Source organism: Symphalangus syndactylus, chromosome 20 (assembly GCF_028878055.3).
Source record: "Symphalangus syndactylus isolate Jambi chromosome 20, NHGRI_mSymSyn1-v2.1_pri, whole genome shotgun sequence".
NCBI lineage: Eukaryota > Metazoa > Chordata > Mammalia > Primates > Hylobatidae > Symphalangus > Symphalangus syndactylus.
The window spans coordinates 56,549,617-56,577,346 of record NC_072442.2 but is presented as its reverse complement, the minus strand read 5'-3'; the positions used below and the strand labels follow the sequence as shown (position 1 = coordinate 56,577,346).

General features: G+C 43.1%; 1 protein-coding gene across 1 annotated transcript in view; it reads left to right on the top strand.

Moving 5' to 3' along the window:
- Positions 1 to 27,730, top strand: part of DNAH9 (dynein axonemal heavy chain 9) — a 369,577-nt gene that overhangs the window by 208,007 nt on the left and 133,840 nt on the right. Inside the window, exons 44-49 of the mRNA XM_055258020.2 lie at positions 1,768 to 1,930; positions 4,369 to 4,492; positions 12,287 to 12,429; positions 12,804 to 12,965; positions 13,167 to 13,400; positions 24,985 to 25,245. Of these exons, the coding sequence (XP_055113995.2) occupies positions 1,768 to 1,930; positions 4,369 to 4,492; positions 12,287 to 12,429; positions 12,804 to 12,965; positions 13,167 to 13,400; positions 24,985 to 25,245 (1,087 nt within the window). The remainder of the gene's footprint in view (positions 1 to 1,767; positions 1,931 to 4,368; positions 4,493 to 12,286; positions 12,430 to 12,803; positions 12,966 to 13,166; positions 13,401 to 24,984; positions 25,246 to 27,730) is intronic.

Here is a 27,730-nt window from a genome sequence, read left to right as displayed (position 1 = left end):
CTCAGGTGATCCTCCCGCCTCAGCCTCCCAAAGTGCTGGGATTACAGACATGAGCCACTGCTCCCAGCCCAAGTTCCTATTCTCACACTCTTTTGGTCCCCAAATCACCAATACCTGTTGTCTCTTCTTCCAAAAACATTTCTCTAAAGCAGCTTGATCACTGTGTTACGTAGCCCTGAATTCACTGACTTAACACATCCTAATTCAACTAACACATCCAGTATATTCAAATCCTCCAATGTTGCAGATCCATCTTTTGATCAGTTCTACCCAGGAAAAGTACATATTGGTGCCGTCATTCTGCACGGCAGTCTCTAAAGACTGTCTTACTGTTTGGCTCAACAGTTTTACTTCTAGAACTTATCCTGAGGATATAATTAGAGATATAAACTTAAAAAATATATACAGCATTATTTATAACTGGAAAATGTTGGACGCAACGTACATATCCAAGAGCAGGCTATTACAGACAGGCAGTTTATTCTATCCTTATTACCAACACAGTGTTGGTATTCTACACAATACCATTCCACCGTCAAAAGTCTGGTTTAGCTGAATTTTTAATGGCTTAGGGAAACAATCACAGTATATTGCTAAACGAAAAAAAAAGTTTTCAAAAGACTATGTTCATTATACAAGATGAACTCAATTTTTAAAATACACATAACAGAAATATATTGACTTTTCAGGTACAATGTATGTACGAACATATATTTATAAAAATGCAGACAGACACTAGAGAAAAGTCTAGAAGGACCTATAATTCACGTCAGTAGTGTTTATTGCTAAATAGTAGAACTGTGGATTTTTTTCTGTATTGTATGCATTTTGTACACTGCAGAGCCATTGTTTTAAAGATGAGAAAAGAAGAGGAAATCAGGGTTATTTTTATAAAGGGTGTAGCACCTTGCGTAAGGTATATGCATACTGCTGAGAGGGGTTAGACACACGATTGGAGAGGATCCTGGAGGAGAGGCTGTTGGAGGGTGGCCTTTGAGGAAGGGCTGGAGGGCAGGAAGAGTGGTTTCCTCTGAAGAGGATGAGGCCTGGAATAGTCTTCCATTGCAAGGAAGGGGGCAAGGAGAGAGGAATATGGGCACTGAGAGCGGTGAGCAGTAAGGCTGCGAAGGGAGGAATCCAGAAGCCAGGGATGCGGCTGTCTTACCTATTGATAATAAGAACCCACAAACCTTCATTACAGGGTCATCGATGCCCGGGAAGGATTGAAGGAGGGAGACCGACGAGTTCTGTCCGGGCTCCCTGTTTCTCTCCTGCTGACTTTGGCCTGGCTTCTCTTCTTTCCTAAGAGGAACCAACTTCCGCTCCTACCTTGTCCTCCAGCCTTACCTGAATTTTTTAAATTGTATGTTTTCGACTGTTTCGCTCTTTCCATCCCCTCTTCTTGCCCAAAAGAATTGAAGTGGGAGGTGTGGCAGGGTCAGGTATGGTGCAGAGAAGAGCAAGAGCAATCCTGAGTCCCTTCCCTATCGCATCACTCATCCCCTGCAATCCTGCTCCCTTCCATGGGCTCCCCGAAGCTGTCCCTGGTTCACTAGAGGCTGTGGCTTAAGGCAAAGCAATGGCAACTTCAGTCGACTCAGGCAAGAAGGTGAGGCCAGGTTTGGGGACAATCTCATTAACGTTTCCAACAGCTCAGCCTGTGACATGCCTCCAAGGAAGGCCCCTGCACCCACTCAAGCCTTTATACATGCTTCTGACTGCAGACAGTCTGATCAAAGCAACATGTTCTTGCTCCCTTCTCTTTAGCTGCCATATCAATCGCATCTTGGAGTCCCCGCGGGGAAATGCTCTGCTGGTTGGTGTAGGTGGGAGCGGCAAGCAGAGCCTGACAAGGCTGGCAGCTTTCATCAGCTCCATGGATGTCTCCCAGATCACACTGCGCAAAGGCTACCAGATCCAGGACTTCAAGGTAAAAGGTCAGGAGGCTGCAGGGAGGAGGCTCAGCTTCCCTCCAACCAGCCACAGCTCCGTCATCCTTCACTCGTTCTCCAGTTCCCCTGTCCGGAGCCTCCCCTTCAATGTCTGTCCATTTCTGTCTTAGATTCTGGGCTGGTGATGTGAATGATTTTTCTCATTAGACTCAGCCTGAGGACAGTAGCCTTTCCAAAGTCTGCCTCTGGGAGACCTCAGGTGTCCTAGTTACGTCTGTGGGGCCTCTACTCTTGCTCAAATCAGAAGCACATCTATATCAAATTCAGCACACAGCTCACCGGCAGTAGGAGTAGACAGATGGAATTCTGAAGGTTTGCTTGAGTTTCCTAAGAAATTCAGATTTCAAAAGACGAGTCAGTAACCACTAGCCTCTGGGAACTTGGTTTCAGACAGCCAGCGCTTGGAGGCACGATGAGTGCTCTGGAAAGTAAAGAAAGACACTATATACAACTTTCAAAGGTCATTGTGTCCAGTCCCCTTCCTTTTATCCATGGCCACAACAGTCTTGGTAGGAAGTCACGGTGTAACTTCTATCAGGAGGCGGCTCTTGCTCTTCCCGGAAGAACTCCAGCCAGCACTAAGCCAGTCCTACCCACTTGCCCTCATAATCTCTCGGCCAGTGACAGAAGAGGGAGTTGCTCACTTCTACTCTAAAACCACAGCTCAGCCTCTTGACGACTGGCTGAATCTAAGGTCTTACATCAAGTTCATATTAGGTCTTTCTTTAGTGCTTCCAACAAAGACATGATAGTGCGATAGGAATTACACATTTACAGAATGCGCTGAGACTGTGGGTCTCAACTTTTACTCTATATGGGAATCGCTGGGGATCTAGAAAGAATACTGATGCCTGTGTCCCACTCCCCAATATTCTGGTTTAACTAGTCTGGGGAATGGCCTGGGCATCACGATTTTTCAAAGCATCCCCAAGATGATTCCAGTGAGAACTGAGAAACACTCTTAGATCGCTTAGAGGATGTGGTGAGAACCATTGATCTAAAATAAAAATCAGCGTCTTTAAAGGGGAACTATTTGGACACTAAGGTAGCTCTGTGGTAAAGAAATGAGTGGAGTTGTTAGAAACAGCTGTGAGTAGTGTGAGAGAGAGAGAAAGGCAACCTCAAGAACTGATGGCTAAGCTTGGGGAGGGTGATACACCAAAGGAGCTGAGATTGATCAAGCTGGATGAGTTCAGAACTTGGCATCCTAGCCCAAAATGTCATCCATCTGCAATTTTCAATGGATATAATTTTCTACAGGTGATTGCATTTGTGTGTGTGTATGCTTGTGTGTGTGTGTTGCCCCAGTATATTTTTTTCAACAAAAGCGTTTTGCTGGAGCTAGTCATAAGAACACAAGAGGCTCGGCACGGTGGCTTATGCCTGTAATCCCAGCACTTTGGGAGGCTGAGGGGAGCAGATCACGAGGTCAGAAGATCGAAACCATCCTAGCTAACATGGCGAAACCCCATCTCTACAACAGAAATACAAAAAATTAGCCGGGCGTGGTGGCACGCACCTGTAGATGCAGCTACTTGGGAGGCTGAGGCAGGAGAATCCCCTAAATCCGAGAGGCGGAGCTTGCAGTGAGCCGAGATGGCACCACTGCACTCCAGCCTGGGTGACAGAGCGAGAATCTATCTCAAAAAATAAAAAATAAAAACACAAGACCCTGCTAGCATAAGATATATTCATCCCCCATGCTGGTGGCCCCAAGTACCTCACTCTCAGTCAAGAGCAAGAGCTATGGCTTGCCTTCAGGAGCAGGTCATTCACTGTATGAGTCTTACATATAAGTAAGACATACTTACTTATGTGTAAGTAAGTCTTACATATAAGTAAGACATACTTACTTATGTGTAAGTAAGTCTTACATATAAGTAAGACATACTTACTTATGTGTAAGTAAGTCTTACATATAAGTAAGACATACTTACTTATGTGTAAGTAAGTCTTACATATAAGTAAGACATACTTATGTGTAAGTAAGTCTTACATATAAGTAAGACACTTGTATGAGTCTTACATATAGGTAAGACAGATAAATGGGGGACCACCTTTGGGCTTTGGAAAGCTGTAACCTCTTTGCACAAAGCAGGAGCTCCAGAAGCTTTACCCGAAAGCCTAATTTCTAAATCAGTTTAAGAGAGGTACAGGAGTTAGCATGGTTGTATGAATTAGAGGCCATTGCTATGTAATTTCTCTTGCCCACCTTTATTGGCACTGAAGCCTGGGAATGAGGCATAGTTTCCTGCCTGTCAGTGCAAGATAGCCCTCCCCCAGCTTCCCACTGTCACCTTACTTTAATTCCCATTCAAGCAGAGAAGAAAACGGTTCCATTTCTAAAGAATGGGTTGGAGTTCTCTTTCAAGGAGGCCTTCTTTTCAGAGATTTCTGATATTGACCCTTCCTATAGATGGACCTGGCCAGCCTGTGTCTGAAAGCCGGAGTGAAGAATCTCAACACAGTGTTTCTCATGACTGATGCCCAAGTGGCTGATGAGAGGTTCCTTGTGCTCATCAATGATCTTTTGGCATCTGGTAAGAGATTCCTTGCACTTGGTGTCACTGATAAATTCCCCCTGGAATCAGAGTTACACAAAGGTGAAGATTTCGTCCAGGGTGGGAAGAGTAAGGTCATAGTAACGAGGAAGAAAACTGATACAGCCAAGGACTGGTTCATTGAGGTCCTTCTCAGCATTGATGCTGGGCCTGCTCTCCTGGCTCTTTCATTCTTATTTCATTGCAAAACAGACAGTAATCGTGGGGCTCTCTTAGTGAGACTAGATCTGATGATGGGAAGAAGAGAGTGTTAAGAGCTTGGTGATGTGCTGAGTGTGGAGAGAAGGTGCTGTTCCCTCTCTGTATCCAAATCAAAGAGAAACTAGAATGTGTGTAGTATTTGAGGAAGCTCAGGCATTGGCAGGAAGATACACAAAAAGAGAGCATGAGCGTGTACGCATAAAACTTACACGGTAGGCCGGGCGCGGTGGCTCACGCTTGTAATCCCAGCACTTTGGGAGGCCGAGGCGGGCGGATCACGAGGTTAGGAGATCGAGACCATGGTGAAACCCCGTCTCTACTAAAAATACAAAAAAAAAAATTAGCCGGGCATGGTGGCAGGCGCCTGTAGTCCCAGCTACTTGGAGAGGCTGAGGCAGGAGAATGGCATGAACCCGGGAGGCGGAGCTTGCAGTGAGCCGAGATTGCACCACTGCACTCCAGCCTGGGCAACAGAGCGAGACTCCATCTCAAAAAAAAAAAAAAAAACTTACACAGTAGGGCAAGATGAGGTTACCAATGTAATTAACTAGCGATTTACAACCTCATGAGAGCAAAGTGGAAGTTCCACATAGTTTTCCTTGGTCCCCAAAAAACTTGACGGGGGTGTGAAGTGGCCTGTGATGCTGTCTGTGCAAGATAGGACTTCAGTGGAAAGCTCAGTGCTGCTATTGCTATTTTATTGTCCTTTATTTAGGAATTCAGTACATATACCAACAATCCCCCACAAAGTGAAAATTCACACCCGTAATCCCAGAACTTTGGGAGGCCGAGGTGGGTGGCTCACCTGAGGTCAGTAGTTTGAGACTAGCCTGGCCAGAATGGTGAAACCCCATCTCTACTAAAAATACAAAAATTAGCTGTGTGTGGTGGTGCGCACCTGTAGTCCCAGATACTTGGGAGGCTGAAGCAGGAGAATCGCTTGAACCCGGAAGGCGGAGGTTGCAGTGAGCTGAGATCATGCCACTGCACTCCAGCCTGGGCGACAGAGCGAGACTCCATCTCAATTAAAAAAGAAAAGAAAAAAGAAAAAGCTTATAAAACAGGAGATGAAGAGGCAGGGAGAAGAGATCAGTATGCTGGATCCCATCCTCTGACCTGCTCTCTTGATGTAAATTAGGTTTGTCTCCCCAGCTGTCTTATCCAGGGCAGTGGCAGCTCTACCGTAATTACTTTGCAAACTCTCATGCCCCCAACCAGAGATATGGAGACCATAGGTAACTGATAGTGGAACCTGGTGGTCACATCCCTGCTGTCGTCCCAACGTTTGGCTGACTCTTCCTCCTTTCAATCTCATCACTCCAACCTCAGCTGTCCATCACCCCAGAGTGGGTATGACCTGGTTTATCTGTCTTACCCATCATTGCTTTTTATATTTCCTACCTTGTCTCTATCTAGAACGAAGTCTTTCATATTTGGAGCAATCCCAATAATCTGGCAATAAGCATCTTCCCTCAAAGGTATATTGTTCCTGGACACTGTTGCAGATACGCTCTGTCCTGCTCAGGGCCAATATCTCCAATGCTCTTCTGATCCAAGCGCAGGACTGAGACTGCAAAAGGCCTGTGATCCCAGCTACTTGGGAGGCTGAGGCAGGAGAATCACTTGAACCAGGGAGATAGAGGTTGCAGTGAGCTGAGATCGTGCCACTGCACTCCAGTCTGGTGACTGAATGAGACTGTCTCAAAAAAAAAAAATATATGTATATATATATATATATATATACACACACACACACACACATCCAAGAATATAAGACAATATAATGCATTTATATAAATATGTATGTTTATATTAAAGAAAGAATATGCTTTCTTGGCTCTTAAACCAAATGCAGCATCTACAAAACCACTTCTTCATCCCAATTGAGAAGACAGTCAATATACAAATGTTCCTGAACAAAATTTCTGCCTCCAGACTTCCAGCATCTCAAAAGCCTGTCTGTCTCTCCACACTCCATTCCCTGGCTCTGATTAAATACTCTTTAGTTTAGAAGGTCCAAGGACCATGGTCACAAGTACCTTTCTCCATAGTCTATCTAGTATATATAGATACAGTAGTATATAGTCTATCTACTATATATTGTAAGTAATATATTTTAGGATAGTTCCTGACAACCTCCAGGAAGTTCCTGGCTTTGGAATCATTGTCTGCTTCATATTTTGTGGCATTGCACCCCATGCCATCATGCTGTCATTTTCATGAAGAGCCACTGGTCCCTGGTCCAGAGAATGTCCTAGCAGGCATTGTGAGCAATCTGTTGGCTTCTTTCAGGTGAGATCAGTGTCCCAGGTTTCCTTACTGTGTTGGCTGCTAGCGTTGCACTGATACCACCCTCATTCCCTTCCCTCCCTGCCCTGTTCAAGTTAGCTTTATATCAGAGAGTTTGCGTACCAACTCTTACACCTTTTCTCCTCCAATGCCACAATTTTTTCCTTTCTTAAATGCAATCTCTTTAACACCTCATCACCTTCTGCAATAGTGTTTAATCTACAACATAGCCTCATCTTTTATTATTCTACTAAATAATGAGAGAAGGATCCAACTTCCCTCCTACCCCAAGGCTACCCTAAAGCCTAATTTCTACATCAGTCTGAGAGAATACAGCTTTAGAGATGTCAGGCGTGTTGCCAGCCTCACACCACTGTATTACAATTGGCTCTAATCCAGCCAGGTCACCTTTTCCTAAAATAACATCTGAGACACAGAGCTGTCACATTTTCACCAATTGAAATTTTATTCCTCAATTAAGTATTGATAATTTTTCATTTAGAACACAACTTTTTTTCAAGTGCAAATGAATTTCTAAAGCCCTCCTAGTGAAAATGCAATCAGCCGGCTCCAAAGTCATGGAGTTTTAAGCCCCATTTTAAGGCTTCTATATATTCTTTAAGAAAAAAAAAAAGGTAAGATTTGTGTATACGTATTCAAGTAGAGATACAGTTAAGGTGAACACTTTTGTCTTCTAACCCACCCCCTTTTTTTCTTAACCATTTCAACAGGGAGAATTAGAGTATATCTTGGTTCTTCATTCTTCTTCATTCTTACCTCCCTCAGTCTCATCTTTTTCATTGAGAAAACTGATGCCATTTAGTTTGGGCCTCACAGCTACTTTATACATCACAGACTGTCTCCATTATTATTATTATTATTATTATTATTTGCAGTTTTCTCGTTTCCTCCAATATTACCATTCCTCCTTTCCAAGGCCAACTTTTCCTCTGAGGTAGGAGCCCACCCCCAGTTCCTAATTCAGAATTTTACCCTATTCCATCTTTCCTTTCAATTTCTAACTCTCCCTCTTCTCTGATTTCAAACATAGCCCATTATCTCCATCCTGAACATTTTTTAATTAACTTTCTTTGACTTGAAGTGACAGCCAAACAATAATCCTAGAACCTTCCCCGGACAAAATTCTCAGAAGAATAACATTTACGGTTTTCATATTTCCTCTTTGTGTTTTTCTGTATTTCCTTGCAAAACAATTTGGACATTACTAAAAGCAATAAAACAAACACTTGTGTAATTATGAATAATGATGCGAAATGGAAAATGTTATTGTGCATCTGCAAGGGTTTCTTTCCAACAGATGCCCAATACCTAGATTACTAGTTTGATGTGTACATTTCAGCTTTACCAAAAAGTGCCAAATTGCTCTCCATCGTAGTCATACAGTTTGTCTCTGGCCAGCAGTAGATGAACACCTGTTTCTGTATAACCTCACCAATATTTGGCTTAGCTGACATATTAATTTTTGCCAGTGAGAATGAAATTAAATCCTATTATTTTCTTTTCCCTTTTCACTGGTGACATGGAGCATCTTTTCAAGCATTTTTTGGCTCTTACTGCTTCTCTTCTTTTTTTTTGTTTTTTGTTATTGTTGTTTTGTTTTGTTTTTTGAGACGGAGTTTCGCTCTTGTTGCCCAGGCTGGAGTGCAATGGTGTGATCTTGGCTCACTGCAACCTCCGCCTCCCGGGTTCAAGTGATTCTCCTGCTTCAGCCTCCAGAGTAGCTGGGATTACAGGCAAGTGCCACCACGCCCGGCTAATTTTTTGTATTTTTAGTAGAGACGAGTTTTCTCCATGTTAGTCAGACTGGTCTCGAACTCCCGACCTCAGGTGATCTACCCGCCTTGGCCTCCCAAAGTGCTGGGATTACAGGCGTGAGCCACCATGCCTGGCCTTACTGCTTCTCTTCCGTGTGTTGCCTATTTATACAGTTTGCACTCTGGATCTTGTACTTTTTGTCTTTTTCTTATGAATTTCAGACATTCTTTACCTATTCGATTGTTTGTTCATTATATGGACTGTAAATATCTTTTGGAAGTCTATATCTGACTTTTGTTGTGCCAATTTAGTTTTAATATTGTCATAGTCTTTTTTTCTGTGCTTTTTGTACTCTGTTTCACAAATGTTGTTTTATCCCAATGCCATAAAAATAATTGCCTGTGTTTTATTTTTTAATTATCATTGTTTTACTTTTCATATGTATGTCTTTATTGGCCTGAAAATTATTTTTATATAGTGATCTAATTATATTTTTATATCAATATTGAATTATCTTAACATAACTTATTAATTAGTCCAGCCCTTGTCTGCCTCCTGATTTTTTTTTTTTTTTTTTTTTTTTTTTTTGAAACAGAGTCTTGCCCTGAAGCCCAGGCTGGAGTGCAGTGGCGCAATCTCGGCTCACTGCAACCTCCACCTCCCGGGTTCAAGCAATTCTTCTGCCTCAGCTTTCTGAATAGCTGAGACTACAGGCGCACACCACCATGCCCAGCTAATTTTTGTATTTTTAGTAGAGATGGGGTTTCACCATATTGGCCAAGCAGGTCTCAAACTCCTGACCTCGTGATCCACCTGCCTTGGCCTCCCAAAGTCCCTGCCTCCTGATTTGTAATATCAATTTCCTGTTTATATCTGGATCCATTTCTAGGTGTTTTACTCATTGTTCTATTTATTCACCCCAGTGTCAATTTCACATTGTTTTAACTAAGATAGCTTCATAAGGAGACTTGATTTGCGGTGAAACAAATCACTCTTTCTGGTTCTTTCTCAACAATACCATTTTTCATTCTTTGCTTTTCCATATAAATTTTAGGAAATATTTGTCAGAATGAAGAAAGAAACCCATTTGATTTCTTATTGAAACTGCATTTTTGGGAAAGCGGTGATACCTCATCATCCCTCCATGAACTCAGTATTTCTCTTCCTGTATTTATGGTTTCATTTATTCCCTTCAATAGTATGCTGTAGTTTTCACATGAAGATCTGGCACATCCCTTTATATATTTATTACTTACCTGCTTTATGAGGGGGTTTTTGGTGTTTTAATTGATAACTTTTCTATTAACAATTTGTTTTTGCTGGAGTACAAAATGTGATTTAATTTCCAGTATTAATTTTCTATCCAACAAGCTTGTTGTCAAATGCTCTTATGAGTTCTGGTTGTTTACATGAATATTCTCTTAGATTTTCTATGTAGAAAATTAGGTTTTGAACAATAATAGTTTTATTATATCCTTAACTATCTTTATACATTTTATTTTATTTTTTTCTTAAATTTTTGCATGGTTTGGGGCCTCCTACATAATGATAACTAGAAAACACAGTAGCAGTCATGTTTGTCATATTCTTGATTTGAAAGAGAATATTTTAGTATTTTACTATTAGGTATGTTTGCTGTGGGTTTGGGGGTGATATCTATTATTAAAGAGAAATCTCATTTATTCCTAGTTTGCTAACAGTCTTTAGAAACCTTATGCTTCCATTTCAATGTCATATTGTTTTACTTTGTTAATCAATTAATGTAGTAAATTATTTTCATAGTTTTTTTTCTAATATTTATCTTTGCATTTCCGGGACAGGGTTTACACTTGGTCATCATATACTAATTTATACATATTTAGTTGGGATTTTTAAAATTGTTATTCATCAGGGAGATTGAGCATATAATTTTACTTTCACATATTGTCTCATTAATACAGTGTTTTCATTTAACTTTCAGATTTTTGCCAATCTGTTAAAATAAAAATAATAATAAGGTGTAGTTTTAATATACATTTTCATTAAGAGTAAGATTAACTGTCCTTGTTCATTAACCTCACTTGTACAAACAAAAAGTAACTAAGCATAGTTTTGATATACATTTCTGTTCTTATGAGTGAGGTGAAGCATCTATTAATATATTCAACAGAAATTTTTATTTCCTTCACCGTGAACTTTCTTTTCATGTCCTTCACCCCATCTATCTATTGAATTATTGATTTTTTTCTTTATTTGTAGAGAATTTCTTTACATATTAAGATTAACCATTTTACTATAATCTGAGTTAACATATCTTCTTAGTTTATTCTTTGTGTTTTGCCATCTTTGCTATACTTTGCCTGTGATATTTTCATCATGAAATATTTTTATTTTTATGCAGTCAAATTTGTCAATTTTATGCATTCATGAAATTTATTTTTCTTTTAACATAGGTTGATTCAGATAGAGTTAGAAAATCCTTCCCCACTCAGAGATTATTTCCCCCATTTTTTCTCTTATTTTCCTGCCTTTTTTATAGTTAAATCATTGATTCAGTTGGCATTTACTCTAGTGTACTGTATAAGATCAAGATCTGGCCAGGCGCAGTGGCTCATGCCTATAATCCCAGCACTTTGAGAGGCTGAGGCAGGTGGATCACCTGAGGTCAGGAGTTCGAGACCAAGCCTAACTAACACGGTAAAATCCCGTCTCTACTAAAAATACAAAAAAATTAGCCAGGCATGGTGGCGCATGTCTGTAATCCCAGCTACTCAGGAGGCTGAGGCAGGAGAATCACTTGAACCTGCGAGGCGGAGGTTGCAGTGAGCCGAGATCACACCACTGCACTCCAGCCTGGGCAACAAGAGCAAAACTCTATCTCAAAAAAAACAAAAAAAAAAAAGAAATCAACATCTAACCATAATTTTTTCAGATCCCAGTTTTCCTAATGCAGTACCATATATTGAATGTTTTGGCCATTGAATCTTTTCCCCATTGATGTAAGGCATCCTGCTTATCATGTACTAAATTCCATGAAGCCATTCTGCTTTCTCCCCTTTTTCTCTCATAAACAGTGATAGCTTGCTCTTGTTAAATATATTGACCTATCTGTATGTTTGTTATGGCCCTTTTTGCCGGGGATCTTATAATTATTTTTGATCCTATTAGCCATGTTTCCTGCTAAATATTAAACTCCTGGAGGGCACAATACAAAAAGGGCAAAAAATACAGTAGATAGGAAACAAATGCTTTGAGCAAAAGAAAAAAGACCGTTGAAGGCTCTTGTGTTACCAACTGTCTACCCCAAGACAAGAGGGTACCCTACACTCTGTTCCAATCATTAACATACTCATTCTTCTGCCCTGGGTTTGGAATAGACATGGTGTCTGTCCAGCTTCACCAGCAAGAGAGTTGGTACGTGGCCTAAAAACCACTGACCTGTGTCCCAAGGTAGGATAACCTCCCATGTCTGATTGCATCATTTAGCAAGATGCCAAGGCCGCCTATCTGTGCTCCGTTTTTTCCCAGGGGAGATCCCAGATCTCTACTCTGATGATGAAGTTGAAAACATCATAAGCAATGTGAGGAATGAAGTCAAGAGCCAGGGTCTGATTGACAACAGAGAGAACTGTTGGAAGTTCTTTATAGATCGGATCCGGCGACAGCTGAAGGTAAAGAGCATTTACTGACGGGGGCAGGCAGAGACCCGAGATGATTCATGGGAGCTTCCACTGATACTTCGGGCACAACTGTCCTTATTGATTGTCTAGAGTGGGTGGTGAGTGTGTGGCACCCTTCTCAGCCTGAGCACCATTGCCAGGACACCTTCTCATCTGCTTTAAGGGCAGCAGCATCCCTTGTGGATCACGCATTCCCAGCATTTTTGATCTCTTGGCTGGTGAGGCTGGCTAGCATTTACAGATATTGTCACTGTTGGACGTGCTTCCCAATCTTCTGGGAGCTAGAGAACCCAAGGCCATATCTGCCTCTCTGTGAGTATTTCTCTGATGCCTTCCTGGTTCTCTCCACCCTTCTGACTTCTCAGGTGACTCTCTGTTTCTCCCCTGTGGGGAACAAGCTAAGAGTCCGCAGCAGGAAGTTCCCAGCCATTGTGAACTGCACAGCCATCCACTGGTTCCACGAGTGGCCTCAGCAAGCACTGGAGTCTGTCAGCCTCCGCTTCTTGCAGAACACAGAGGGCATTGAGGTGAGAGAGAAAAGGAGACACTCCTAAAAGTCCTTCCCAGATGAGGGTACAACGAATTCCCTGTCCAAGATGTCAGGGTTAAAGATTAAGCTTGGAGCATAAGTTTCCACATGGTGGAGGAATGGGTGGGGTGAGGGGTGAGCAGTTGCCTCCAATCTTCAACACGAGATAATCTTTTCATTTCTTGCTCTTTGGTTTTAGCCCACAGTAAAGCAGTCGATCAGCAAATTCATGGCCTTTGTCCACACAAGTGTCAACCAAACATCCCAGTCTTATCTGAGCAATGAACAGCGCCACAACTACACAACTCCCAAGTCGTTTCTGGAGTTCATCAGACTCTACCAGAGCTTGTTGCACAGGCACAGAAAAGAGCTCAAGTGCAAGACGGAGCGGTTGGAGAATGGGCTGCTGAAGCTGCATAGCACCTCTGCCCAGGTGAGCAATGTCCCGCTCCTTCCACCTGCAAGGGATTTGGAGGGAGCCGAAGCAGCCCTTTCCAGTGAACTGGAGTGATCACAATCAAGATGTGAAAAATATTTATGGTTTTCCAGAGACTCCCATGTCATCAGTATCTATTATGTTCTCATGTATTGCTTTCATCCCTTTGGCTTTTTTCTCTACATTGTAGGAGAGCTTTTCAAGTTTATCCTTATCCATAGTAACAGTATCCTCACCATCAGAAACAGTACCAAAAGTTGAGGCTGAGTTCCCCAGCAGAAGTGCATATCCCCGGCTCAGGTCTGATCCATCCATTCTCATTGATGCTGGAATCCCCTGAAGCACCTCTTCCCTCTTCCTCTTTGCAATGTCTTCGTTTTCCTCTCCAATTCACTTCCCTTCCATCCTTAAAACCAAAAGAAATGAATGGTGAAAGGAAATGGGGAACGGCTGCAGGGTTATACTGTTTTTGTTTGTTTTGTCTTACTCTGTTATTTGTCAAAGAGCCATTGGAACCTCAATTTTTCAAAAAGTCCTATCTCATTTCATGCATCTCTAAGTAGTCATCTATCTCTATCTGAGTAGTTGGCCATGGAAAGAAGGCCCCTGTCGGCCGGGCGCGGTGGCTCACGCCTGTAATCCCAGCACTGTGGGAGGCCAAGGCGGGAGGATCACGAGGTCAGGAGATCAAGACCAACCTGGCCAACATGGTGAAACCCCATCTCTACTAAAAATACAAAACTTAGCTGGGCATCGTGGCGGGTGCCTGTAGTCCCAGCCACTCAGGAGGCTGAGGCAGGAAAATCACTTGAACCCAGGAGGCAGAGATTGCAGTGAGCCGAGATTGCGCCACTGCCCTCCAGCCTGGGCAATAGAGTGAGACTCCATCTCAAAAAAAAAAAAAAAAAAAGAAAGAAAAAAAAGAAAGAAAGCCCCTGTCATCCTGTCCTTGTTATGTTTTTCTGTTTACTCCTCCAAATGGAACAGGTTTATTTCAGTCAATTTGCTCATCTTCCCTTGGGAGTTGGGGCCAACTCTTGCAGCTGCTTCGCCTCTGCTCACGCCCATCAAATACTGCCTCCTTGATGACCCCTTTCTATTTTCTCTTCTCCAGCAGCAGAGCCAGCCTCTCATTAAGGTGGTGAAATTTCATGAATTTGCACAATTAAACTAAAATCGTGATCCACCTAATTCTTGGACATCACGTGTTCCTGTAGTTATCCGAGCCTTTCATTTTGCCTTTGGAATTGTTCTACTGAACTTTCTTCTTTTGACTTGACCTTTTGCCCCTCTTCAGTTTCTTGATTCAGAAGTATTAAATGTACCTAAAAGATTTAAGTTCATTTAGTGGGATGCAGTGAGCCCTCGCAATCTATACACATAGACTTTCTTCTGCTCAGGAAGTGGTCCTTCTGTGATACGGTTTCACTCATCAGATCTGGTCTCTCCTCTGGGAGCAATAGTCAGTTGGATGGGGTCCCCGTGTCCCGTATCTATTATGTTCTCATGTGTTGCTTTCATCCCATTGGCTTTTTTCTCTACATTGTAGGAGAGCTTTTCAAGTTTACCCTCACCAATACTAATTTAATAGTGTGTAATATTGCGTCTTCTTCTTAGGCTTGCAATGAAGACTTTAATTATACCATTGAATTTTTAATTTCCTAACAACCCTTCCGCATTTTATCCTTTTCTTTTTTCAGTGTATCCTATTACTATTTCGGCCTGTTTTTCTGCTACAGTTTCACAGAAACTGTCCTGCTGATAATGCTAAACAGGTTCCTCCATGTTTTTTCTAGGTCTGGTAATAGATCATTTTCAGTACTCTCTTCTCCTTCTCCTTCTCCTCCTCCTCCTCCTCCTTTTTGTTCTTCTTCTTCTCCTCCTTCTCCTCCTCCTTCTTCTTTTTCCATGCTATTTCATTCTTTGCTCTGTAGTTTTATATAGACCTTTTTTTTCTCTTTATTTACCTTCAGGCAACATGAGATCAGTTCAAACTCAATGTTTGCTAACAAATGGCATGTGCAAATTATCTGTGATACCCCTGTCTTTCCCTTTGTATGATGATGAAAACCCCTTCTTAGGATTCCAGTTCAGGGCAGGGTAAGCTACACAGATCCCAGTCTAGGTCCTAGTTTACCTTTGCTATAGAAAGGTAACATCTTTTCTCCTGATCACTTTCTGTTTGTTCCAATCTCTGAATCTGTAGCAAACAGCATAGAATACAATCTCAGAATGCAGTACTACCAGATTTTTAAAAACATCTTCCACCTCCCCATTGTGCTTCCTCTCCTCACCGCCTACCATGCCCTCACAACATTCTCCACCAGCCCTGTTCTCCCTCCTATCTATTTATCTTCTGGGAATTGCTGGCCCATCTGTGTGAAGAATGGTTGCCAGGAAGTAACGGATAGCAAAAATACTTTGATCCTCTCATGGAGCAGAACCCAGTTTTCTATTTTGTACAGAGCCTGGGTCTTTGAGCAGAGACTGTAGAAAGCACAGTTTCTGTGTTACTGTTTTAGGTGATCTCTACTTAACAAGGAGATGCCTGGCTATACCATTAGGTGACTCCAGCTCTAGCTGCATATAGTGGAGAATCCTCCCAAGTCCTGGTCTTGCCAGGAGCCAGCACAGGTTCTTGTCTTTGCCACACAGAAGAATTTGAAAGCAAGACCAAAGTGATAGTACGGAAGCTTTATGCACACACTCAAGAGAGGAATGCAGGCATGCTAAAAAGAACAAGCCACGCCCAATGTGGTCAGAGCTCACATACTATATGGAAAAGCATAATGAAAGCACAAAATATTCTATAATGAGGGAAGAGGTTTTCTAGGAAATAGGCAGGCAATTCCCAGAATCAGGACTTTTCTTGACTAAATATGATTAATCTGGAACTAGTATGGTGTCAGGTGCATGATGGGAGTGGGAGGTTTCCCCATGGAAATTTTATGGTAATAGGGACATAATGAAGCCAAGGATTGACAGCTGGTCAGGTTTTTGGCCATCTTGGATTTAACCAGTTTCAGCTGGTTTCTTCTTTGTTACATTCTTATCTGTGCCTAAAGCAGGATGTGTGCAATCTGTCTTTATTGTTAAGCCTGTTGTAACAGTTGCTTCCTACTAGGGGGTGGGTCCTTTTTTTTTTTTTTTTTTTTTTTTTTTTTTTTTGAGACAGAGTCTCGCTCTGTCGCCCGAGCTGGAGTGCAGTGGCGCAATCTCGGCTCACTGCAAGCTCCGCCTCCCGGGTTCACGCCATTCTCCTGCCTCAGCCTCCGAGTAGCTGGGACTACAGGCGCCCGCCACCACGCCCGGCTAATTTTTTGTATTTTTAGTAGAGACGGTGTTTCACCGTGGTCTCGATCTCCTGACCTCGTGATGGGGGTGGGTCCTTGTGCTAACCTGTTTGGCCTCGTTTGCATTGCTTTGAGTCACCTGCAAGTAAGCAAGCCGATTCCCTGCTAACTGCCTGCCTCACTGGCATCAGATTTAGTATCTGAGACCACCAACAATGACCTTCTTATGTTATATTCTCTACTTCAATGAATGATGCTTCTGCTATCCAGTTCCCTAGGCCGGAAGCTGGGGGGTAATTTTAGACTCTTCCCTTTCCTCAGTTCCCACATTTAAAAATTACTAAGTTCTGTATGTTTTCTTTTTTCTTTTTTTTTTTTTTTTTGAGGCGGAGTCTCGCTCTGTCACCCAGCCAGGAGTGCAGTGGCGCGATCTTGGCTCACTGCAAGCTCCACCTCCTGGGTTCACGCCATTCTCCTGCCTCAGCCTCCCAAGTAGCTCGGACTACAGGTGCCTGCCACCACGCCCGGCTAATTTTTTTTTGTATGTTTAGTAGAGACGGAGTTTCACCATGTTAGCCAGGATGGTCTTGATCTCCTGACCTCCTGATCCACCCGCCTCGGCCTCCCAAAGTGCTGGGATTACAGGCGTGAGCCACCGCGCCCGGCCAGTTCTGTATGTTTTCTAAATATCTCTCAATTCTGTCCTGTTGTTGAGTCCCTACTTTCTTTTTTTTTTTTTTTTTGAGACAGAGTCTCACTGTGTCACCCAGGCTGGAGTACAGTGGTGCAATCTTGGCTCACTGCAACCTCCACCTCCTGGGTTCAAGTGATTCTCCTGCCTCAGCCTCCTGAGTAGCTGGGACTAAAGGCACCCACCACCATGCCCAGCTAATTTTTGTATTTTTAGTAGAGATGGGGTTTCACCATGTTGGCCAGGATGGTCTCAATCTCTTAACCTCAAGTGATCCACCCATCTCGGCCTCCCAAAGTGTTGGGATTACAGGCGTGAGCCACCATGCCCGACCGAGTTTCTACTTTCAACTTCTTGATTTAGACACTTCTTACCTGGATGATTTCAACAAACTGAACTCTCAATCCAGCATCACCCACTACCTCTTGCATCACCCACTATGTGAGGCCATTCTTGCATTGCTATAAAATACCCGAGGCTGGGCAATTTATAAAGAAAAGAGGTTTAATTGGCTCACAGTTCTGCTGGCACTAAGGAAGCATTGCACTGGCATCTGCATGGCTTCTGGGAAAGCCTCAGGGAGCTTTTACTGATAGAGGAAGGCAAAGGGGGACCAAGCATCTCACATGGTGAGAATGAGAGTAAGACCAAGAGTTGGAGAGGAGGTGCCACACACTTTTAAATGACCACACCTCACAAGAACTCACTCACTCTCACAAGGGCAGTACCAAGGGGATGGTGCTAAACCATTCATGAGACATATACCTCTATGTTCCAGTCACCTCCTGCCAGGCCCCACCTCCAACATTTGACAATTTGACATGAAATTTCTCAGGGATGTATATTCAAACTATATTACCCACACAGGCCAAAGTCCTTGGGATCATCCTTGGTTCTTCTTATTTTTTTTTTTGAGATGGAGCTTCACTCTCACCCAGGCTGGAGTGCAATGGCACAATCTCGGCTCACCGCAACCTCCGCCTCCCAGGTTCAAGAGATTCTCCTCAGCCTCCCAAGTAGCTGAGATTACAGGCATGCGCTACCACACCTGGCTAATTTTTGTAGTTTTAGTAGAGACGGGGTTTCATCATATTGGTCAGGCTGGTCTCGAACTCCTGACCTCAGGTGTTCTTGGTTTATCTTTGGTTCTTCTTACTCTCCACTTACTCTCACACCCACACCCAAACCATGAGAAGATCACTGTTGACTCTGACTTCAAAATATGCCCAGAATCCCACCACATCTCACCCCCTTCAAAGCACTACTGCTGAGTCACGGATATTTTTTACCTTCATAGCCACAAGACCCTTCTAACTAGTTTATTTGCTTTTACTCTTGACCGTCTGTAGTCTATTCTCAGCTGAGCAGCCAGAGTGGTCAATTTAGAACATAAATCAGAGGCTGGGCACAGTGGCTCACACCTGTAATCCCAGCACTTTGGGAGTCCGAGGAGGGTGGATCATCTGAGGTCAGGAGTTCAAGACCAGCCTGGCCAACATGGTGAAACCTTGTCTCCACAAAAATACAAAAATTAGCCAGGCATGGTGGCATGTGCCTATAATCCCAGCTACTCTGGAGGCTGAAGCGGGAGAATCGCTCAAACCTGGGGGGCAGAGGTTGCAGTGAGCTGAGATCGCACCACTGCACTCCAGCCTGGGCAACAAGAGTAAAACTCTGTCTCAAAACAATAGTGCCCAGAGTGGGCACTCATTAAATATTTGTTGAATGAATAAATTACTGAATGAATAACATTCTGTTTAGTTTCCCAGACTGTATGCTGATAGCATCTGAGACCAGCACTACCCTTGCGTATTTCTGCATCCTTGTATTCCTCGGTTCTACCACACTGTACCCTAGAGTCCACAGTACTCTTGCAGTGCCCCCAAAACTTTACAACTGGTTCACATCTCTGTATCTTTACATGTACCCCCACCTTGTCATCACTTCCAAGACCTGAACAATTTGTTCCCCACTGCTCCAGAAGCCCTTTCTGAACTCTGAGCAGTTATGCATTCCCTTCTCTCTGGTTCCATCCTTGAATTATGTCTCCTCTCCTGAATATATCAAGCTATACTGCTATTAATCCTTCAAGGGCAGAGACCAGGATTCATTTTTCTTTTAGCATCAGGAACTGACACATGGCAAGCACTCTACAAATGGGTGAATAAATGGATAGGTGAATAGATGAAGGGTGGAGAGGCAAATTAACACTGAACAGTCCCAATATCACCTGCAAGCTCACAGTGGGGGTGGAGGATAATTCTCGTCAATATTGTGCACATGGTATTCATTCCATAAACACTTAGCAATGGTTATAATAATGATCCTTCTAGTAAAAATGGTATCTATGGTTCCTAACTCTGACAAACTCTTAATCTGCAGTTGTTCTTTTGGTATAAAAAGACTGAAGTATACCATCAAAATAGTGGTATAAGGCTAAGGACTTGAGTTATTTTGTATTGGTATCCTACTGCTTGATTATGAGAGGTTTTGATGCTAGCAATCTGGTGGGAGGAGGCTAAATGAATGTTACAGCCTTAGCTCAGATAAAAGACAAATCTATTTAGCAATGATAATTGTGTTAGAAGTAGTAATGATAATTGTAATAATGACAAAAATTAACAGTTGTAAAGTTCACAAACTTATTTATTTATTGGCGTATTTGCTTATTTATTTATTTATTTATTTATTTATTTATTTATTTATTTATTTTTGAAACTGAGTCTCACTCTGTCACCCAGACTGGAGTGCAGTGGCCTGATCTGGCTTACTGCAACCTCTGCCTCCCAGGTTCAAACGATTCTCATGCCTCAGCCTCTGAAGTAGCTGGAACTACAGGCACGTGCCACCACGCCCAGCTAATTTTTGTATTTTTAGTAGAGATGGGGTCTCGCCATGCCGTCCAGGCTGGTCTCAAACTCTTGGCCTCAGGAGATCCTCCCGCCTGGGCCTTCCAAAGTGCTGGGATTATAGGCATGAGCCACCACACCTGGTCAAAGTTCATAAACTTTAGACTTATAATTTCCTTCTTAGAGCTGATCATAAATGTAACTTTATTTTTCTATAGCTGAATTCAACGTGGCTCTGGATCCATCTTATTCATTTCAGAGTAGAAAGCTCTTAATATTAATCTTGCATTGCATTGTGATGTAGTCACGTCAAGTTAAAAACTTAGTCTTTGGAGGTTAGTCAGTTCAGAGTTAAAACTCTCCCACAGGCCTGTTTCCCTCTGAAGGGACTTTTCCTCCTTCTCCTCTCTGTGGTGGGCTTGGGTTTCCAAAGGCAGCTGACAAAGCATCCTGGTGGACTCCTCCAGTTCTCACTGGCTCTGGTGGCAAGTGCTGGTCCTACCTGATCTTCAGGTGGCATCTTCTGTTTCTGCATCAATGTCAGCTGAAGTCTCACAGCTGGTGTCATTGCATCCTTTCTCTTGGCATTGCCAGGTCCCCCTTTCCTGAGTTGGGTTTCACTTGTCCCTCACTGGCACTGCTCAGACGCCACTGTCCTCCCAGCACCTATACCTAACTCAGGTGTAGTCATGAGGAAGAGAGGGTTGTTGGATTGAAGAAATGTTTATAAAAGACCTGAAGGCCATTGCCAATTGCCTGCATATAGGACTTAATCCACACGTCTGTCTATCTGGAAACTTAAATTCAGTTTATCTTGGGGTTTTCAAATAGTCTCAGGTCATCAAACTTACCTGAAGTTGACAGTTTCATAATTCATGATGACGTATTAGGATTCTTTTGGTTGGAACTGAAAAATTCTAACTCAAATTCATTTAGTGAGAAAAAACTAAAAATGAAAGGAAGGGAAGATGGGAAGGGACGGGAGGGAAAATAGAGGAAAGAGAAAATCTTGAGATTACGTGATGTCGTTATCAAGACCTTTTTGATGACAACCAATGAAAATCCAACTGAAGTTGGTTTAGGCCAAACAACAAAATAAAATAAATGAATTGGCTGGTGTAACTGAAAAGTCAGAGATAGGGCTTAATTTGAACAGGGCTGGAGCTAGAAACTTGCATGATATTCTGTACATCTTGGTTTTCCCATAGCTGAAGAATCTCTGTGACTTGGATACTCTCACTGGCCAAGGCAGGATCAAATGACAGCCGGAATAAGCCCCACTGAAACTATAAGGATTTGGAAGGGAGAGTTCTCCAGAGGAAACTTAAACTAAGTTACCAGAATAAAGGTGAACATTTATTAGGCAGGCAAACATTACAGGCATAGGTACGACACATTTGTATCTAAAAGGAAAGCTTCCTTGAAATTCAAATTCATATCAGAAAGAGTTGGATGACTATATGGACACAGAGTAGGCAGGAAAATATCTGTAAGCTTCTGTTTTAGTCCAGTTTATGTTGCTGTAAAGGAATATCTAAGTCTGGGCAATTTATAAAGAAAAGAGGTTTATTTGGCTCATGGTTCTGCAGACTGCGCACAAAGCACGGCACCAACGTCTGCATCTGATGAAGGCCTCAAGCTGCTTCTTTCCATGGTGGAAGGTAAAGTGGAGCTGATGTGTGCAGACATCACATGGCAAGAGAGGAGGCAAGAGAGAGGGGAGGGAAATGCCAGGCTTTTTAGAAATAACCAGCTCTCAAAGGAACTAATAAAGTGAGAACTCATCACCCACCCCCGCTGGAAGGGCATTCATCTCTTCATGATGGACCTGCCCCCATGTCACAAATATCTTCCACTTGTCCCCACCTCCAACATAGGGGATCAAATTTCAACATGAGGTTTGGAGGGTCAAATATCCAAATGATAACAGTCTCCAGCCCTCAGTGGAGTATTTATTGCTGCTGATTGCCCTGGGCTGCTTCTCCTTCTCTGGCACCAGTGATGCTATCCCATCTTTCCCCAAATCCTAGAGCTGCCTGAAGAAAGAAAGTTCTCCCCCACAGGCAATGCGGGGAAAACACCCTTTTCAGTTATTCTAGTTCCTTCTCAGTTTTATGCCCAAGCTGACTGGAGCGCTGCAGAAACATCATGACTGCTCTCTTTAGCATCGTGTGCCTGGTTCTTGAAGAAAGGAGGGTCACCCACCACCACTGCATTGTCACCCCACTCAGTCAGCACCATTTACTACCATGGTCCCAATTCAGGGGACCAGCAGGGCTAAGGAAAAGTGTCTCTTCTGTGTTTATGGCATGCTCCCTCTCAACCTTCCCATCCAAGTGTGGGTGTGTCTAAATAAGGAGACCTCCAAAGTGTAGCTGGGATGTTTTAAATAAGGGAGAAGAGGAAGATGTAAAGTAACCATTTCAACTTCCCATTCTATTGCAGAAGAACGATAAAATGAACCTGAGTTATGCCTCTTCTGAAACTTGGTTGGGGGAGCCCTAATTCTGACTGATGGGGCCCTCCTGTCACTCCATGTCATGGTTTAAGAGCTGTGAAGCTCCTATTCACAGTGCTGGTGGTTATTTACCTTGGGCCTGAGGTCGTAAGCCATATCTGCAATCAACAAAACAAAACAACCAAAAAAAAGCCACTTCAATTTTCTCAAATCTCCCAAGATTTAAAAAGGAACAAAAAGTTACTGGTGTGTTTGCTGACTGGAGTGATTATGCCGCTCAATCATTTTGATTTACAATTGCATCTTTGTCCCTGTAGAAATAACTCTCTGCAGCTGAACAACGGGAGATGGAAACGGATTAACCTTCCAACTTGTGAACATAAGACAAGTTCTAGGGAGCAGGCCTCCGTTTGAGGTTAACACAAAGTCTCTCGTTTCAATGAATACACAAAATTAAAGAGCATTCTCTTTTTTCCCCTCCCTTTTCTTTTGATCTGCCATGAAAAGGGAATTATCAGCAGCGTCTAAGCCTCAGTTTTATTTTTCCCCTTGTGCATTTTGCATCATAAAGCATTTGAATCTGTTTGACATGTTCCAGGAGCTCTGAAGTAACCTTTGGTTGTTGCGTGAAATAGACTGCAGAAAAATGAGAGGCAAGAGGCTGTTCTGGAATGTAAAGTTTATGGGCCGTATTGCAAATACAAATAGCTTCTTTACTTTCTAGAAATAGATAGGTCTGTGTCTTTCCTTTGCATCTGAAAAGGCCATTACACTAGGCCCGTGACTCTCAAACTTAGACGGGCATCAGAGTCACCGCTAAAACAGATTGCCACCCCCAGAATTTCTGATTCAGTACATCTGGATTAAGACTTGAGAGTCTGCGTTTCTAACAAGTTTCTAGGTGATGCTGATGCTACTGGTCCAGGGATCACATCACTCTGCTGATCTGAAAGTAGATAGAAAACCATCGTTCTCTCCCAGCTCATGAGCAGGACAGAAGTTTTCTCAGGTGCTGATATTCCCATCACTTTATTACTACCTCCAGGTGACATATGACTTCAGAGGCTGGGCTGGATGGGAAACTCAGCTGGCCTGGGCCATTGGGATTCTTACTGTTCCATTTTAATCTGGCCATCTATTTCTAGTAAGGATTGTGTAAATAAATGAAGACCAATCACATCAGAACAATCAAAGGCTATGTATTCAAGAGCTTGCTCTAGCAAGAAAGTCAACCACCATCACTTGTGCTTAGCCACTCAAAGGCAGGCAGAAAAGTGAAAAAAATTTATAGTAAAAAGAGGGAAGGCTTCCAGTGTGCCCTGCGGTAGGCGAGCTCACTGGAAGTCCGATGTTCTATGTGATTGGTTAGGGGAGCATGTTTGGCTTTCTCTGGTTGTTTCACAGTTGGAAGCAGGGACAAAAATTAAGGAATTTGTTTATTGTTAATCAAGTCCTGGCCATTTGGAGCCAATTTTTTTAGGGGTTTTTGTTTGTCTTCCTGGAATATTACTAGAGGTAGAAGTCCGACTTCCTACAAGTCTGACTTAGCAAGCTGGCTTCCTGGGCTGGTTATTGTAGAAAAGGGGTTGGTTCCTGAGCGGGTTGCTTCAGACTGTGGATCAGAGGTCAGTTTTTATATATGTTCTGTCATTGTCCACTTGGACATTCAGTCTTTCAGGATTCACAGTAGACATTCCCTTTTTGTATCTTGTTAAATCTTTGGCACACTCCACACTGGCCACTTTTAATTAAATTATGACTGATCTTTATTAAGGGCCTACTATATGAAAAGTATTATGTTAAGTACATGAAGTTTTATAAGCAATAGCAACCAATGTCAGTGAGAAGCAGCCTAAGCTGTTTTTGCATCAAGGAGAAAGGTCAGGGCCGGGTGCGGTGGGTCACGCCTGTAATTTCAACACTTTGGGAGGCTGAGGCTGACAGATCACCTGAGATCAGGAGTTTGAGACCAGCCTGACCAACATGGTGAAACCACATCTCTACTAAAAATGCAAACATTAGTTGGGCTTGGTGGCACATGCCTGTAGTTCCAGCTACCACATTTACTATGGTGGAGACAGGACATCCAGAGTTCCTGGGAAAGAAACCCAGGTCGGGGAGCCTGGTCCCATCTGAGAGCACAGCTTTGTACCTTTGTATCAGGAGCTGTCATCTATTCTGCTCCGCAGAGTTGGGTCCTCAGGTCATGCCCAACAGGCCAGTGACTAGTCCAGTGCCCACGGTCCCCCCAGTCATGACTCCTGATAAGTCCTGTGCTTCTCCAATGCAGGTGGATGATCTGAAAGCAAAGCTGGCAGCCCAGGAAGTAGAGCTGAAGCAGAAAAATGAAGATGCAGACAAACTGATTCAGGTGGTGGGTGTGGAGACTGACAAAGTGAGCAGAGAGAAAGCCATGGCAGATGAGGAGGAGCAGAAGGTGGCCCTCATCATGCTAGAGGTGAAACGGAAGCAGAAGGACTGTGAGGAGGACCTGGCAAAGGCTGAGCCGGCACTCACGGCAGCGCAGGCAGCTCTCAACACCCTCAACAAGGTAGGAGGACTGTCTGCCATACCTGCTGATCCCTCAGGGGCTGGTAGACCCAGAGACTACCTCGGCATTCCCAAGAGATGCAAGGACAATGTTGGGACGGTTTAGGGTGGGCTCCAGCTGCCACTGATTTGCTCATTAAGCAAGCAAACATTTCTTAGGACTATCTGTTCAGTTCCATGAGCTACCAATGAAATCCCAGAGATGGGAATCTTAGAACCAGCCAGAACATGAAAAGTCAGCTGATCCAAACTCCTCACTTCATGTATGAGAAAACCAAGGCCGAGGGAGGACAGACTAGGCCAGAGCCATAAACTTAAATATTAGAGCAGAGACTTGAATTTACATCTTCAAAATCCAATCCCAGGGATCTTCCTGCTCCAGTAACCCAGGACCATTTTGCCCTTTAGGTTCTGTGGGACACAAGAGCCCTTTAAGGTTTTTATGTTAAATGTTTAAGATGAGAGAATAAAATAAGATGTTGCCTCAAAATATACTTTTTAATCTATAAAATCAAAATTGGTAAGTAATTAAGTGGCAACCACATAACCGTATGTCAACTAAATTAAACTCATAAATTTACTCTGGAAGGAAGGTGGGGAGGGCACGAGGCTTAGCCATTCTTTTCTTTTCTCATTTTTCACAATTAACTTTTTTTCCCACTTGGATAACCGTGGTTGAGAGGCAAAGGTGGAAGGAAAAGAGGGGGCAGTCAGACTCAAGTCATTATGACTTGGCACCAGAGATGGATGGAAAGCTGCCCCCTTTTCTGCTGAGATGCTCACATATGCTTTTTGGAGATCCTCTGCCAGTCACTGGGGACCTCACCCCTGCAGATTGCTTTCTCTGCCTTCTCCTGAGAGTTTGGCAATTCCCTTTCTTCCTTCAAATGAAACACTTGGGCAAGATCTAAAACAACCTATGGTGGCGGAGCTATGCAAATGGCTCACATCTGGTCCACTGGAGATTTCCACACCACCTTTCCCTGAACAAGCTCTAAGAGGCCCCCCAGGCTGAATACTCTGCCCACATGTCTTGGAGCTAGACCGCTATTTGTATGCACTCTAGATTTCTGGGATGTAAGTTAGACCCCAGTCCCCTGTGCCAGTCAAACTGCAGGAGAAACATATTAAGCTCACCAAGTAGTCTTTTTGAAGTCCCTCCTTCCATATTTCACGTGAAAAGGGGTAGCTGCCACATCCTCCCTTGAAGGCACAGTGAGTGGTATGCACCAGTGATCCTCATGGAAGTTTCCTTTTAATCTCTAACTTCCTGACTTTCTTACATCCTCAATTAGAGTAAAGGATTGAAAAGTCAAAAAAAGCTAATCTTCTGAAACCTTCTTGAATTCTGCATAGTCACTTCATACCTCACATTGGAATGTAGTATCTATTTTCTCAGGGCCTCAACTAGGCACATTGTAAAATCCTATTATATATGGTTATAATAAAATTATATTTAATGTGAGATGTGAGTGCATTTTTATATTTTTTGTGATGTGGTATAGGGAAACCCTAAAAGTAAGGGTGTCCAAGGCCAGTAAAGTTCTTCTTTTTTTTTTTTTGAGATGGAGTCTCGCTGTCACCCAGGCTGGAATGCAGTGGCGTGATCTCGGCTTACTGCAGGCTCCGCCCCCTGGGGTTCACGCCGTTCTCCTGCCTCAGCCTCCCGAGTAGCTGGGACTACAGGCGCCTGCCACCTCGCCTGGCTAATTTTTTGTATTTTTAGTAGAGACGGGGTTTCACCGTGTTAGCCAGGATGGTCTCAATCTCCTGACCTCGTGATCCGCCCACCTCGGCCTCCCAAAGTGCTGGGATTACAGGCGTGAGCCACCGCAGCCAGCCAGTAAAGTTCTTAAATGAGCCTCTACTGCAAAGAAAAACACAAGATTTCTCCATTAGGAATTTGCTGTATCATTGGGTAGGCCAGGATCAGAGGTGTGACCCAGCTGTGCCACTGTCTCTGAGCCTGAAGCTTTCCTACAGCCAGACAGGCTTCTCTGTGGCCCCTCACAGCAACACTCTGCTCACCTGTAGGCCTTTCATTAGACTGTACCCACCCCCTTCCTCATTTAGGGTCCCTCTCCTTTCATTCCGTCTAAATCTTACCCAAATTGCAAAATCAACCTTACATTCCAGATCCATGTCTTCTGTTTCTGATTTCCAGAACACAAAAGATAGAACCACTTTATTTACACACCTTCATGTCTTGTTCACTGATCATTCCTTGCCAAGAAGACAAACGTCTTTCATAAGTTCTTTTGACACAGGTTTTATATTTCCTAAGATGACTGTAGTTCAAATACTGGCTGCACTACTTACTAACTTCGTGGCTCTGGGAATAATTTTATCTTCTCTGAGCTTCCATTTTCTCATCTGTGAAATGGAAGCAATGATAATACCATTCCCATTATGTTGTTACAAGGATTAAATGAGATTAGTGTATGAAAAGTAGCTAACAGATGATAGCTACTCAGTAAATATTTGTT